Source organism: Carassius gibelio, chromosome B22, assembly GCF_023724105.1.
Source record: "Carassius gibelio isolate Cgi1373 ecotype wild population from Czech Republic chromosome B22, carGib1.2-hapl.c, whole genome shotgun sequence".
In the NCBI taxonomy this organism is placed as follows: domain Eukaryota; kingdom Metazoa; phylum Chordata; class Actinopteri; order Cypriniformes; family Cyprinidae; genus Carassius; species Carassius gibelio.
The window spans coordinates 2772865-2789466 of record NC_068417.1 but is presented as its reverse complement, the minus strand read 5'-3'; the positions used below and the strand labels follow the sequence as shown (position 1 = coordinate 2789466).

The 16602-nt window shown below is 40.5% G+C and overlaps 2 protein-coding genes across 3 annotated transcripts in view; one reads left to right on the top strand and one right to left on the bottom strand.

Moving 5' to 3' along the window:
• Positions 1-16602, top strand: part of LOC127987559 (uncharacterized) — a 1718354-nt gene that overhangs the window by 938406 nt on the left and 763346 nt on the right. The window lies entirely within an intron of this gene.
• LOC127987587 (uncharacterized) lies at positions 6270-13688 on the bottom strand. Of its 2 annotated transcripts, none has more exons than XR_008161257.1 (2): positions 13531-13688; positions 6270-6413 (listed from the first exon to the last, which is right to left on the bottom strand). XR_008161257.1 is itself a non-coding variant. In XM_052589958.1 (2 exons), exon 1 carries the CDS (start codon positions 8457-8459, stop codon positions 7140-7142), a length of 1320 nt encoding a protein of 439 aa, XP_052445918.1. In that variant the 5' UTR covers positions 8460-8827; the 3' UTR covers positions 6270-6413; positions 6876-7139. The 2 variants fall into 2 exon arrangements, 1 of the variants encoding a protein (XP_052445918.1); XM_052589958.1 differs by lacking the exon at positions 13531-13688 and adding an exon at positions 6876-8827.

The following is a 16602-nucleotide window of genomic DNA, read 5'->3' as shown; positions in this document are numbered from 1 at the left end:
ACTCCCCTTGGCTATACTTAAATGGAAATAATGTAGGATGAACAGTCTGCAAATATGCCAAGCGCCTTTTTGGAGTCCAAAAGGGAGTACAGGTGGCAGAGGAGTGGGCTTCTGGAGAGGTCACAGCAAAAGATGTCAGGGCCATGAGAAAGAAAATCTACAAACACAGAGACAGCTTAACTCACAAGGCATCAACAGATATTCAACAGCAGAAACAGAATAAGGTGTTGCCCAACTTGACAGAAACTTTGAATGCTAAAGTTGAATGAGAAGTTAGCCTTCTCAAAAATGTATGGATTGGTTACAAGAAATGAATGGAGTAAAAACCATCTCTTGTTACAAATCTGATCACTCTTGCATTAATATAATAACACACATTGCCAATAAAATGAGGAAAAAAATTGTCTCAACAATTAAAAGTGCTGGTTCTTGGATCTGTCTTACAGTAGATGAAAGCACTGCATTTGGGGAAGCAACTGTCAAAATACTTTTTCAAGCCAACTTCAAAGTTTATCTAGTTTAGATTTGTCTTTTTTTAATTTTTCAGAACAGAAGCAAGAGCTTTGACACAATTGGAACACTGTATAAGTCCTAATATTAATGTTATGCTGTATTAATAAAATAAGGGATAAATGATGAGTTAAATCCCGTTTATTAAAATCCTGCTATCAGATGCTTCATTAGTGGCCGGGTTTCTCGACAACGATTGATCTGAGAGTTTAAGAGCGTTTTCTGAGAGTTATTTTACGATCGTTCGTGTCACAGTGTCTGGGTTGTTGTTCCCTGTGGTTCCACTAGATGTCCTCCTTTCTCACAGTGTCTGTCACCAGATCACTTCCTGTTCCCTTATTTGGTCACCTTCCTCATTGTTATGTAATTGACTGTCCCCCACCCTTCTCTTGTTCCCTCATTATCCTTCTGTCTACTTATACCCAGTCTGTCTTAGTCTGTGTTACGGAGTCCTTGTTTAATGTAATGTTATTTCATGTCCGTCATCCTTGCCTTGTCTTGCCTTGCTTTGCCTTGCCCTGTGTTCGTGTCCTGTTTATGTTCTGATTTGGATTCTCTGGTTTTGACCCTGCCTGGACTGTTTCCCCCTTTGGATTATCCCTAAATAAAACATACTTACCTGCAATTGGTTCCTTCTCTCGTTCCTGTAACACCGTACGTGACAGTTCGTTATTGATTCACGTGTGTTTCTCAGAAATGCACTTAACACAATCTCAGTATCTGTGCTTTAAGAGCTGCTTAGAGTCGCTGTCCGCTTGTCAAGTGCTGAAATCTCATCTTATAGAGTGACTCGTGATTGTAGCACACGCTCGTTTACTGAAATGTTCATCTAATGCAGTGTTCAGACTCTGTCAGCAGATTGTCATTTTACTGACAGCTTCTGATCAATGTGGAAGCAGCCAAATATCTCCAAATGAAAGAAAACTCGGGTTTATCTTTTATAAACAATACTCGTTCACAAGGCGTTCAGATGAAGAAAAAAAGAGGATAAAACTCCAGAAGAAGGACACAGATTCAGTTCACATTAAGAGGAGCATCCAGCAGGACATATAGAAGATTAAAAAAAAGAATAAAAAAAAATTGGTAAATGTAACTTGTTTATATCTGTAGACACGCTGTGATAGATGTGTGTGGGATTAATCGGAGGATTATATCTTAAGGTTACTGAAATATTGAAGAAAACATATTGTAAAGTAATCAAATACATGAGAAGACATTTACAATTACCCATAGAAGGTCAATCAAACAATACAGCTACATTTGTTGCAAATATTTTATGTATTTATTTATTTTGATAGCTGCCTCTTATAGATATGAAGATTTGTAATACATAATTTTTTTTACAATATAGCCAGAAGTGTCAATAATAAAGGTCCAAGCACAGTGGCTTTTGTAGATGATACAGTTATATACTTCTAAAGGCCATGTCGCTTTTCTAATAATAATCTTTAGAAATATTATTCCATTTAATACATTAAAATCATTCACATTTTATATTTACTTTCCTTCAACTGGCTATATATCCAGTCATAGTTGGCGACATATGTTTTCAGTATCATTAGGATATAAAAATATTAATTTCAATCAGGACCACTTCCGTCAAGTATATTTAATGACAATTATAATTGCATGCAGTTAGTGTTGGCAGTATGGTTATGTTCTGGGCAACACTCCACACGCCTGTCCATGCAGCCATGCTTGGACAGAGTGGGGAGAGCAGCAGGACAAAACCCCCTGGGGTACAGAACAGAACCATAAGCATACATAATTACAATTCTCAATTACATGAGTTGTAAACAAAATGTCATGGAGACTGCTTCCAATGAAGACACTGTAAAGAAAGAACAAATTAGATCAGATTACAGGTTCAGTTGCTGGAGTTGGGGTTGGAGGAGGGAGTTAATTGCAAGCAGCAATGCGATGGAAGAGACACTGAATAATGGGAATTTAAATAGACCGCAGGTGATATGTGTCAAGACTGGATTGGTACATGTCAGGAACAGCTGACTGTCAGCTGATGCAAGCACGACTAACATGACCTGACTGAACTAACGCGATGCTTGAAGATAGTATGTATTTTTGAGATAGTGATATTATATTTTGGAGATAAATATTTATATGCGTTTTCTTTATTACAAGTGAACTATGTATCATTTTCACAGTCTTTAAATTGTGATCTAAAAGAGTTTGTTGTGTGATTTCCTCTAGTGGACAACATTAGTATTACAGCCTTCATCTCTGTTAGCTCCCTGAGCAGCAGAAACTCATGAAACTTGACTTATTTACTCATATGTGTTGTCCATGTGTATGAATTTCTGAGAAATTATGGATCCAAACACTGAAACTGATCTCCCTTTATAACTTAAAACTGGTCATGTTTAATTGTTTCAGCTGAAATTCAGATTTTGTGATCGCTGCATCATGTTTGTTTTCCTCCTTCACTCTCTAGGTCTGTGATCCCATACTCTCACACACCATGGAGCAGTTCTCCTTCACAAACACCTTGTTAGTGTCACTGTGCTTCAAGCAGACAGGTTTGAACAGGACACAATGGTGTTTCCTGAAGATGCACTGAGCAGGACTTTGAAGGTCTATCCAGAGCTCAGTGAGAGTAAGCTGAAGACAGAGCTTAGTCTCATCTACTGCAAGGAAGAGTTCAGAAGCTCTCGTGCTGCTGTGGACCTTCTTCAGCTGTTTATGGAGAACAATCTTGAACAAGATCCTCATCAGCACACCCATGACCACAGCAGAAGTGATCTGAGAGCTGCTTCTCAAGCTTGTAAAGAATGAAGACTTCTCTGAGAAACAGCAGGACCTAGGAGAGGCTGAATGCATTGTTCATGCTGTCAATGGAGAAGAGACCGGGACTGAGATAATGATTTCAACCAGAAAGAAAACCAGGGAGAAATCTGACAACCAGAAAGAAAGAAGTGATTGGGCAAATTCACAGTGTGTGTGTGTGTGTGTGCGTGTGCGTGTGTGTGTAATGTGTGTGTGTGTGTGTGTGTGTGTGTGTGTGTGTGTCAAATCCACTGATTCATGGTACATTTATTGCATTCTTTAACAGTTGACTTTAACATTAATATTTTCAATATTTTATCTAGCAGTAATGATACATAATCACCAGATAAATGGTTATTTACAGTCCTGCAATACGAACAGTTTAATTTTTCAGTTTGTTTGTGTACCCCCAAAAGTGATTTTTAGCACCAGCCTTCACTGATTCACACGTTATAGAAACGAAAATGATGGTGTATAAAATTTATTTTAATAATCATTTATAATATTCAGGAGAAAGACTGTGTAATGAGGGGCAGAAACTGAAAAGAAGAGGTTTTGTTCACTCTTAGAATAGGACACACTGGACTGAATCAGACACTGTTCAAAACAGACGAACATCAACAGGTTTGTGTGAAAACTGTGAGGAAACTGAGTCAGTGTTACGTGTGTTATTGAAGAGGAGGAAATATGAGGAGGAAAGAAGGGAAATGATTCAAATGATAAAGACAGACATTGTAAATGATAATGTTCAGAAGCTTTTAGAAGGAAGTACTTGTAATGTGTTCAAACATCTGATGATTTACCTAAAAAATTTTGGATTGATGGAACGAATATAATTAATTTCTAAATGTCCTAGTTTGTCATATACTGCTCCACACTTCAGTCTCGTATGTGGCTTTAATGAACCTTTAAAATCAGCCACCAATCAAATCAAAAGAAGAAGAAGCTTTCCTACAAGAAAAATCCTGATCCATACTTTATTCCAGTTGCGGTTAGGCTGCAGTCCGCCAATAAACACAGAAGAAGAGAAAGCAGAGCTGATGACGTCAGCACTCGCGCGCGCTTCAGTTTGGAGGTTTTCTGAGGTGAGTAGTTCGCTATTTTCACGCAGTTGTAAAATCCTCTTTACACCTTTTGTTTCGATCAAACTCTTTACATAGAGAACTGTAAGATGTGGAAATACTCTGATGTTATGAATGCGGTAAATAACATTAGAAACGTGTTCAGATTGATAAGGACAAATCACAATGTTTGATAAAGATGTGTTTCTATCAGCAAACAGTCAGAATAAAGTGAGCTGATCTGCTGCTGATCCTGAATGTCTTGTTTAATGAGTGTTTATAGTCTGAGACTCATCAATATTATCAGCTGATCAAAATCCTCTTTATTTCATGATAATAGATCCTGTTTTCACCTCATTCATTACACTGATGACTTCAGATCTGTTCATTGACACATTAAGAACATTTTCTTGCTGTCAAGATCAGAAAACAACATGGTTATCAGTTATTGTGACATTACAAGATGAAACTATCACAACAGCATTTATTCATTAGTCTGTGATAAACCATGTTTCATATAAAACACAAAACTAAAACACATTCAGTTCAACTCAATTCAGTGGTGCTTTATTTGTACCTTGCAAATTTGTAAAATTATATCTCTATGTTTATTCTTTCACTTCTTAAATTCTTAAATTGCTTATATTTGGCATCTTTTAATTGTTTTATATATATATATATATATATATATATATATATATATATATATATATATATGTTTATGTGTCTGTATATTAAGGGGGGGGGGGGTGAAATGCTATTTCATGAATACTGAGTTTTTTACACGGTTAAAGAGTTGGATTCCCATGCTAAACATGGACAAAGTTTCAAAAATTAAGTTGTACGCTGTACGTTTGAAGGAGTTGTAAGTTGTAAGTTGTATTAAGTTGTACGTTTTTGTTCCAAAAATACTCCTTCCGGTTTGTCACAAGTTTCGGAAAGTTTTTTTCGAGTATGGCTCTGTGTGACGTTAGATGGAGCGGAATTTCCTTACATGGGTCCTGAAGCACTTCTGCCGGAAGAGTGCGCGCTCCCGTATAGCAGAGCACTGAGAGCACAATTTTGCACAAAGATTTGCACATCGTTTATTTCTTAAGGATAATGCAGTCCCAACGAAAAAGGGTCACGATCGTGTGTTGGAACCGCATGCGGTGAGTAAAACTGCTTCAAATATCTCTGTGTTGTTAACTTAGCTATCGGTGCGTAAGCACATCAAGTAAACAACATGCGATGTTGTCATCAAACTGCACTTTCCACATGTACAGCTTAAAAAAAAAAAAAGACGACATAAAGTGGAACTTAGTCATTTTCCAAAACCGCTAAGCAAATATATACAGTAATAAACACAATATATACAGCTTGTGTTTATTCTTCATCCTTCAGTAATGAGGCTCAAAAATGTTTATATATATATATATATATATATATATATATATATATATATATGTATGTATATGTGGATTTCATCAGTGGCGGGTCACATGTTCACTCCTACTATGATGTTTCTGATTTTATTACATTCAGTGTAAACGGTGATTTATAACGGATCAGTAACAACAAGATCACAGTTGAAGTTCACACAGTCTGTCTGAGAGAGAATCTCCTGGAGAAATCAAAACAAATGAACACAACTGCACACAGAAGAAACATACAAATGTAACTTAGTTCTCATATTTATAACATACAGCCCAGTTAAGCAACATGACACGACCAAGAGAGTGAAGTTTTTTTTTGATATATTGTCAAAGTTGACTGATTTTGCTCCATTTAGTTAATGAAAACGCTTCTCTGAGCAACGCACAGCAGTGTTTCGTTACTGAAGGATTCGTGTTTGTGAATTTTAAATCATTTGAGTCAATGATTCAGTTCTCCATTTATAAAGACATGCCCTGTGTCTCAATGTTCATACTGTAATTGAGGTTTCAAATTGTTAAACTGATTCAGGTGGATTCGAACCCCTGCAGACAGTCGGTCAGAACTGTTTAAATATCTTCTAACTTGAAGAAATCACCCCAGACTTTGAATCTCATTAAGCAGTTTACTGATGGTAAAGTTGTGGTTCTGGAACAGAATATAAAATAAATATACATATTTATTAAATAATTATTAAAATAACATTTACAAACAATTACGCAATAGCAATCCTTTTAAATATAAAATTGAATCACAAATTAAAGCAGTGGAAAATGCCTGTGCATTTAACTAGAGCAGTCGTTCTATGACAGCCCACAAGGTGGCGCTATTACTGCACTAGACGTGACTGAGGCACACATTTAGTGTATTGTAAACGGCAAGACATTAGTCTCGAAATAACTCGATAAACCATTAACATATCTCACAGTAAATACTTGACATAACTTGCATCAGATATAATGAACATGAAGGCAAGCTTAATGGTGACAAATCAACTATATATATATTGTTATAAACACATATACACATGGCTCAGTAGCGCTAGATGAATCTCACTCGCGGGATCAAACAATCGGCTGATTTAAACAAAGAACAATAAAATACACTTACTTTATATGCACGCACAACTATATTGCATCAGTAAGTTTGATATATTGCAGACGAATGAGAGATTAAATGGATTGCTCTTGGAAAGAGTTCGCGTTCTGCATGTCTGCTCAGCGCACCTGCTCAACTTCCTCATCGCACGTGATACACATGATGGTGACGTTGCATATGTCCATTGGTCACAGGAAGAAGCCTTTTGAACAGCCGCCCCCGAATTCAATGATTGAATTTGTACATCTCGACAAAGGAACTTATTCATCATGTGGATCACTCTTCATCAGATAGGGCTGGTAGCTTGACGAGGCGAGGTACAGGTCGAGTATACATTCTTTTCTCAACTTGCACAGTGGCTGAGCTGACTCTGTCATCTGCTCCTGGGTGCACTTCTGTGATTTTCCCCACTGGCCACAACGCTCGAGGGAGCTGAGAGTCTACAATCATCACTATATCACCAATTTGTAGATTTCTCTTTTCTGACTTCCATTTCTGTCGAACTTGGAGACTGGGCAGATAGTATTTAATAAAATGCCTCCAGAAATGGTCGGCCAACAGTTGGCTGTGTCTCCAGCGGCGTCGACTTAGCACTCCAGAGTCTTGGTACACCACTTGGGGCAAGGAGGCATCTCTGCGTCCAATAATGAAGCAGTTGGGGGTGATTGGGTCAATGTCAGAGATGTCAGATGATGTGTAGCCGAGAGGTTTTGAGTTGAGGATTCCCTCAATTTCGGTTAACACTGTTCTCAAAACTTCTTCTGTGACAGTCTGCGCACCCAAGGTCACTTTCAGAGCAACTTTAATTGAACGTATCTCCCTTTCCCAGCATCCACCAAAGTGGGGAGCTCCTGGTGGATTGAAGACAAACTTGATTTGCTGGGAAGCAAGGTGGACTTGTAGCTCCTCATGCAAAGCAGCAAAGGACTCATTCAGCTCTCTTTCTCCACCTTTGAAGTTAGTGCCTTGATCACTTAACAACTCGTTAGGCTTCCCACGTCGAGCGATGAAGCGTCTCAGGGCCATTAAGAAGGAGTCTGAATCTATGCTCATCAACAGATCTATATGCACAGCCCTGGTTGTAAGGCACTTAAATAATATGCCCCACCTCTTCTCATTTCGGCGTCCAATCTTAATTATGTAGGGTCCGAAACAGTCCATGCCAGTTGAGAAGAAGGCAGGCTTAAAGAGCTGTTGTCTTACAAGTGGTAAATCAGCCATTCGAGGAACTTCTGGCTGTCCCTTCCATTTTCGACACTCTCCACATTGATGTTGGTGTCGGCGTACCGCTTCGCGGCCTCGCAATACCCAGTAAGTCCTCCTTAACTCTGCGAACACTCGTTCTGGCCCAGGGTGGTGCAGCTTCTTATCATAATCCTTGATAATGAGTTTGGTCACAGGATGTTGAGGGGCAAGGACGATGGGATGAACAGAATCCAATTCTGCCTCACTGCAGCGTCTTAGGCGTCCTCCTACACGTATAAGACCACTGGTGGGGTCAAACTCAGGAGAGAGAGAAGCCAACCTGCTCGTACCAGATACTGGTTTCCCAGACTTCAGTTGGACCATCTCGGTAGGGAAGGACTCGGTCTGCATTTGACGAAGCACTGTTTGTTCTACTTCTCTCAGTTTGTCAGCGCATGTAATGCTTGCCGCCCCGTGAAGCTGCTGACTGCATGCCTTTATGAACTCCGCCAGTGTGTCATACTGCTGTGGATTTGGCAAAGGTACAACTGTAGTCGATCCACAAAATACAGACTGCCTTAACTCACTACTCTGTTCTTCAACAGGCGAGAAAGGTAGCTTGGGCCAATTTGCTGGTGGCAGTTTGAGAAATGAAGGACCTTGATTCCACTGGCTTCCTTTTACTAGCTCACACAGGCGTTTACCTCTTGTGATGCTGTCCGCAGGATTATCTTCGGATCGTATGTAACGCCAAGTTGCAGATGCTGTGAGTTCTTGTATTTCCGCCACCCGAGTTCCCACGAACACCTTGTAACAACAAGAACTTGACAACAGCCAGATAAGTACTGTCATAGAATCTGACCAGAGTGTTACGGAACCAATGGGGATAGTGAGTTCTGTGATAAGGACATTGGGCACCACTCAGAGCTGCGCATAGTTCGAGGCGAGGTATAGACTGCTGCTTTCGGGGGGCAACCCTTGATCTGGCTGCTAGAAATGCAACTTCAACTTGGCCTTCGGCATTTTCTGTCCGCAAATAGGCCACGGATCCATAGGCCTGCTCCGATGCATCACAGAATATGTGTATATCACGTCTGCTAGTTTGCAGATCCAAGTCTGGACTGGAATAGCATCTTGGTAGTGAGATCTTTTTCAGATCTCTCAGTTCTTTCTCCCATGAACTCCATAAGCGGAGCAGATCTTCAGGCAGTTCTGGGTCATCCCAGTCACGCTTTTTATCCCATAGGCGCTGCACCACCATCTTCGCTCGAGTGGTGTATGGAATAATATAGCCGAGGGGATCGTATTGGCTGGCCAGGACCCGATATATGCTGCGCATTGTTACTTTAGTACTGTTCACTATCCTGTGCTTGTAATGCAAAGTGTCTGACTGACAATGCCAGAGCAGTCCAAGGGTAGATTCATGAGTATCTTGCAGTCCCTGACTAAGCCAGAGCTCACAGCTGTTCGATCTTGTATCGGATGGAAGGTGAGAAACCACTGCCGGGCAATTACTGGCCCACTGTCGCAATTCAAAGCCTCCTTCATTTAGTAAGGCATAGAGTCGATCGACAAGATCTTTGGCGGCATCTTTGGAGGGGAGGCTGTGGAGACAATTGTCAACATAGAACGACTTTTCTATGACTTCTCTCACCTCATCTCCTGGTTGAGTGTGGTCCAGCACATGCTTTTGCAGGGCGAACGTGGCACAACAGGGACTACAAGTAGTCCCAAAGGGAAGCACTTGCCACTGGTACACATCTGGTGCTTGTTCTAAGGTCATGTCTCTCCACAGGAACCGTAGTAAAGGTTTGTCATCAGGGAGCAGCCTCACCTGATGAAACATCCCCCGGATATCACTGCTTAAGGCTGTGGAATGCTCACGAAAACGTAGTAGCACTGCTAACAGGCTGGGACTTAAGGTGGGACCTGGAAGAAGCAGCTTGTTCAAATTCTGGCCCTCATATTGAAATGAGCAGTTGTAAACAACTCTATTCTTGCCGTTGTGAGTGACCATATGGTGAGGGATATACCATGATTCTCGTGATCTCTCAGCCTCGCATGGTTGCAGTTTCTCTACATAGCTAGCATTCTTGAGTCTCTCAATCTCAGTTTTATAAGCACAGGCCTGATCAGGGTTTTTCATCAACTTCCGCTCAATGCTTCTTAACTGCGGCACAACAGCTTCCTTTGGCATGTGCAGAGTGGGCATGTGTTGTATGCGAAGGAGCGGGGTAGCATAACGCATGACACCATCCACATTAACTCTCACTGTTTTCTCTTGCAAGAGTCTGATGGCCTCTTGATCAAGTTTTGACCTCGTCACTACTTTCTCACTGCGGTACGGAATTACATCCATCTGCCATAGCTTTTCCACTTGGGCAAACAGATCAGCATTGGGGGAGATGGCAGTAAAGAGGCATTGGTGAGTGTTGAGTCTTTGTCTGATCTCGTGTGTAGGGCCTTGTAGAGTCCAGCCTAGCCTAGTTCGAACTGCAGCAGGTCCACCTGGAGGGCCTAGGTGAACAGGCTCAATTGGGGTGACAAGGTGTGGACAATCGGAGCCAATTAGTAGTACAGGCTGTACTCGATCTATTTGTTGCAAAGGCAGTCCAACTAAGTGTTTGTACTTCTTCTGGAGGGATGTAACATTGTGAGTTTGCTCAGCTAGACCAAGCCTTTCGGCCGTAAAGGCACCTTGAATGTGGAATTTCTTGTGTCGGTTAGTGACAGGAGATACAGTAAATGAGACTGCCGCCCCGTGAAGAACCTGTTGGTCCTGTCTCACCGTCCGCAGTATTAGGTCTTCAGGCTGCCCTTTCAAATTTAACTGCTGTGCTGCTGTGTGGAGCAGTATGGTCCTCTCCGACCCATCGTCTAACACGGCATATGCCTCAATAGATTTGTCCCCATTGGTAATGATAACTTTGCTCACCTTTAAGAGAACCTTGCGGCTGTAAACTGGGCGATCCACATACAAGACATCTTTGGTGGTGTTAACCAGACAGGAGTTCTCTTTAGTGTCCATTTCAGATTCGTTAGCAACAATCCGTTCATTTACATCATGCAGGATAAGGAGGTGTTTCCTATGGCATGTCTTACAGGGGGATTTCAGGTTGCATTTTGAAGCGTGATGACTCCGTCCACAGCACCAGCATCGATTGTTTTTACGGATCCAAGATTCCTTCTGTTCCTTTGTGAGCTCCTTGAAATTGTCACACCCATTCAAGAAATGATTGTTATTGTCACAGTAAGGACAATATGCATGCAGTCTTCCTTTGAATCTGGCAGATTTAATCTTTACATCTGGAGTCGGTAATTGGAATTCACCCCCAGTCATGGATTTCTCCGTGCCCAGCAAAATGGAGGTTGGTTTCCTTGAAGCTCTTGGGTCACGGCGGTCCTGCCTTTTCTTAATGATGGGTTCTGGTGGAAGACCTGTAATCCTGGAGCCATCATCTTGTACTTGGAGCTCGTATTCCAACCAGTTAGAAAAATCAAGGAGAGTTGGTATGGCTACCCTCAATGGGTGGATGTATCTTTTGAAGCTAGTTCTCAGCTCATGAGGTAGTTTACTTTGAAGTCGTGACACATGTGAACCACAGTCCAACTCAACCGTTCCTTCTGCTCCCAGTTGTTCCAGCATGCTCACTAGAGAACGCACACGAAGGGCAAACAGCTTAAAAGCTTTCACGTCTCCTGTTCTAATGTTTGAGCCATCCATTACTTCAGCAATGTTCTGCAGGACCAGTTTGTGTGGTTGTCCATACATCTTAATGAGAGCTTGCATAGTGTCTGTATAAGGGTGTGTTGAATTGCAATAGGAATCTGCCACTAGTAGTGCCTCCTCTAATTGTAAATGATCTGTAAGTATCTGATACTTGAAGCGTTCGGTGGCGTCGGCAGGGAGGAGGTTCTCTAATGCCATGCGCAATCTTGAAAACTCTCTTGGATCTGGTGTTGTGAATGAGGGTATAGAAGGCTTAGGTCCTCTGTATGTTCTCTCCTGGAAGCATGGTGCTGCAGATTTGGGAATGTCCTCAGAGCGTCGTGCAGGATAGGACTCTTTGACATCCAAGGATGAATAATAGGGGTCTCTTAAGACCTTCTTATCAGCCTGGATAGGTTCAGCATATGGATAAGCCTGAGCATGAGGAGGAGTATTCACTCTCTGAGCAGGGGTACGATACCTTGGCATAGCTTCAGGCTGATTATCAGGTATGGATGAAATGTCACAGTCCCTCACCTGATCTGTTAGCTGCCTGATCTGGTCAGAGGGGTTCTCGTGGAAGTCTCTGCTTTTTGTGATGGGTATTGGCTGGCTATGACATGTTTCTGGCTCATGGAATTGAGGAGGTGGTATGGGAGACATTAATTTGTGTGGGTTGGCCACAGTAGTGGCTAACTGCTGTATTTCTCGTTTTATGAAGGCATTCTCTGCTTTAAGACCTTGCAATGCACTTAAAATCTCTGGCAGTTGTTGAATGCAGCTGCGAAGATCATCATTCTCCTTCTGCAGGTCCTCCCAGGCAGACTGTCGAGCCTGAGGATGCAGTCCTTCCTTCTCTCTCTGCAAGTCTCCTCTTATATCTTGCCATTCATCCAGTAGCACCAGATCACTGAGGGGTGGACGCTGACTTATAGGTGTAGAGACACCGGACTCACTCTCTGAAGACAGCGGGGGATCGACAGCCTTAGCTTCATCATCGCTGGAACATGCAGATTGCTGGGATCTCCTCTCAGATCCAGGCCTTTGTACTTGGAAGTCTGCTAGATATGCAGGTGGCTTTACATGTCGTCTGGGGCGGACCACTGGAGGCCCTGTCTGGGATGTCATTCTCTGCAGTAATTCGAGATCCGGCTCGAAGGACCACTTGTAATTGAGGTTTCAAATTGTTAAACTGATTCAGGTGGATTCGAACCCCTGCAGACAGTCGGTCAGAACTGTTTAAATATCTTCTAACTTGAAGAAATCACCCCAGACTTTGAATCTCATTAAGCAGTTTACTGATGGTAAAGTTGTGGTTCTGGAACAGAATATAAAATAAATATACATGAATAATTATTAAAATAACATTTACAAACAATTACGCAATAGCAATCCTTTTAAATATAAAATTGAATCACAAATTAAAGCAGTGGAAAATGCCTGTGCATTTAACTAGAGCAGTCGTTCTATGACAGCCCACAAGGTGGCGCTATTACTGCACTAGACGTGACTGAGGCACACATTTAGTGTATTGTAAACGGCAAGACATTAGTCTCGAAATAACTCGATAAACCATTAACATATCTCACAGTAAAAACTTGACATAACTTGCATCAGATATAATGAGCATGAAGGCAAGCTTAATGGTGACAAATCAACTATATATATATTGTTATAAACACATATACACATGGCTCAGTAGCGCTAGATGAATCTCACTCGCGGGATCAAACAATCGGCTGATTTAAACAAAGAACAATAAAATACACTTACTTTATATGCACGCACAACTATATTGCATCAGTAAGTTTGATATATTGCAGACGAATGAGAGATTAAATGGATTGCTCTTGGAAAGAGTTCGCGTTCTGCATGTCTGCTCAGCGCACCTGCTCAACTTCCTCATCGCACGTGATACACATGATGGTGACGTTGCATATGTCCATTGGTCACAGGAAGAAGCCTTTTGAACACATACTATCATCCTAAATAGTGTGTGAGATTAGAAGAAGTGTATAGAAATATAATGTAGGAACCAGTTAAATGTCCTTGTTAGTTTTTATCATATTTAGTCAACCTTATCCTGTTTAGTTTTAGTCGACTGAAAGTCTCAACATTTTAGTCTAGTTTTAGTCAATGAAAACTTGACATTTTAGCAGTAAGATTATTATTAATTAACCACACAGCAGTATTAAGTTTGGCAGCCATTTTTTTATTCAGTCTTAGTTTTACTCAAATGTATATTTTAGTAATCATATTTAGTCAACCCTGTCCTGTTTTTGTTTAGTCAAGTTTAAGAAAACGAAATGTATGAGCATTTTAGTCAGGTTGTGTAATGGCTAAACTGATCAGAATTATTTTTGCTCTAAATTATAATCGTAATGTTTGTTGTTATTTGAGAAATGTACTTTTGTGTTTCAGGTATTGCTCTTTCACCAGTAAACACAAAGCAACAGAATGTGGACTCATACGCAAGGTTTATTTAATCTCATGTAATGTGCTGATTTATTAGACTTTTTATTATATAAAATAACACCAAAGACTTATACACTCAGTCTGTCTATAATATGAAAACTGCGGAAACAAAGAAAAATATGATAACAGTGAAATCCCTAATAGTTATTCCACTATTTCCAGATTGCAGCATTGCATTGTCAGTGACAGCATTTGAAGATTGATTTATAAAAATCATTTCAGGTTTAAGAAGTGTTTCAACATTGCATCAACTACTGATGAACATTGATTTTATTTGAATCATCACTCTGTAGTTTATTTAATCATGTATTATTGTGTATTTGGAAGACGTTTGTCTTTCAAACACATTAAAACACAAATTTACAAACTTTTGTCTTCTGATCCTCTTTAACCAAATATATTTACTTGAAGTACCTCTGAGAAAAAAATATTAAAAAAATATATATTTTAATAATTATCACATTTGCATGTTCATGATTCTCTGATGTTGGTTATGTCCACATGACATGCAGGTAAACAAATGAAATGTTAAACTTTTTTTAGTAAGATTTTATTTTATTTTGATTGGTTTTAAAATTATTTATTTTAATGTATTATTTTTTTATGATTTCATTAATTAGCTTTTTATTAAAGTCACAAACCCTAGTTTGGGAAACCTTGATGTAATGTTTAATGCACTTCATGTTAATAACAACAAATGGATATATATATTTATAAGTCATGGGCAGGTATGAGATTTTGATGGTATGATAACCTTAAGCAAACATAACATGGTTTCACAGTATTGTTGTTACAGCTCTGAAATGATTGAGAATCATGAGTCAGTTCGGGAGTTCGGAGCGAGTTCGCGGATCATTTGAGTCAGTTCGGGAGTTCAAAGCGGGTTCGCGAATCATTTGAGTCAGTTTGGGAATCGCGAATCATTTGAATCAGTTCGGGAGTTCGTAGCGGGATCGCGAATCATTTGAGTCAGTTCGGGAGTTCGAAGCGGGTTCGCGAATCATTTGAGTCAGTTCGGGAGTTCATAGCGGTTTCGCGAATCATTTGAGTCAGTTCTGGAGTTCGTAGCGGGTTCGCGAATCATTTGAGTCAGTTCGGGAGTTCAAAGCGGGTTCGCGAATCATTTGAGTCAGTTTGGGGATCGCGAATCATTTGAGTCAGTTTGGGGATCGCGAATCATTTGAGTCAGTTCGAGAGTTCGGAGCGGGATCGCGAATCATTTGAGTCAGTTTGGTGATCGCGAATCATTTGAGTCCCCAGCCGGCATTTCAACGTTGATTCAACGTTGAAACAACGTCAGGTACCATGGTTGAATCAACGTTGAAAAACCTTTCGATTTTGCAAATTGGATCAACGTTGAAATCACGACGTTGATTCACCGTTGAAATCGTGACGTTGATGTACGGTTGAAATCACAACGCTGATTCACTGTTGAACTCCCGACGTTGAATCAACGTTGAAAAACCTTTCGATTTTGCAAATTGGATCAACGTTGAAATCACGACGTGGATTCACCGTTGAAATCGCGACGCTGTTTCACCGTCTTACCTGCACTATGGGTGAATTAGGGTCGTGCTGCAGCCCTGGGATGAAAGCTGAATGAGGTGTTGATTTTGAAATCAGCGTTGATAACAAGACGTTGTTTCCCCGTCGTACCTTGCACCGTGTGTAAATACACCTAGATCCTAGTTGGCATTTAGATCAACAATGTACATGCAAGGCTAAAAATCTAATGACTGGCAGCAATGGCTTTACAAACAACTTCAATAAACTACCACATGCTCAAAATTGTCAAACAGCAGTTAAATTTTGGAAACATACTGTTGAAAACAGATGAAAATAATCCCACACTTTATTATGCAGAGTATGCATGGAGGTAATGCTAAAAACAGGTAGTAGAACAATCCAAATACAATAATATTTAAAGGTTTTTGTGAAATAATTTGGCACATAAATGCATATTTTTTGCAGCACTTACAAGACAAACCCTTGTACCTTTATGACTGAAACCAGTGGATCTTTTATTTTGGTGGAAACCTACAGTTTCTGTCAAAAACATGTTTTAGTAATGTGTCTCATTACAAGAGTTGTGTACATTTGTGCAGTGAAAATGTGTTGAACAGTTCGAGAAGGGAACCTTCCACCAGTTGATTTCTAATGGGAACCCCCCCAGACTGTGTCTTCTTCACCGTGGGGAATGCAGAATGAGATTTCTACCGCAGGGCACTCTAAAATGTTAGAACCAGCAGCCTTAGTGTATACAGTGTGGTGGTGCTTCGGGTGATCCTTGAAAGTGTCCCAGCGCTCGGTCCTTTCTGACGCCGTCCCCTCCACTCTCTCCCACTTGTGCACTTTCTGTACCGTCCTGTA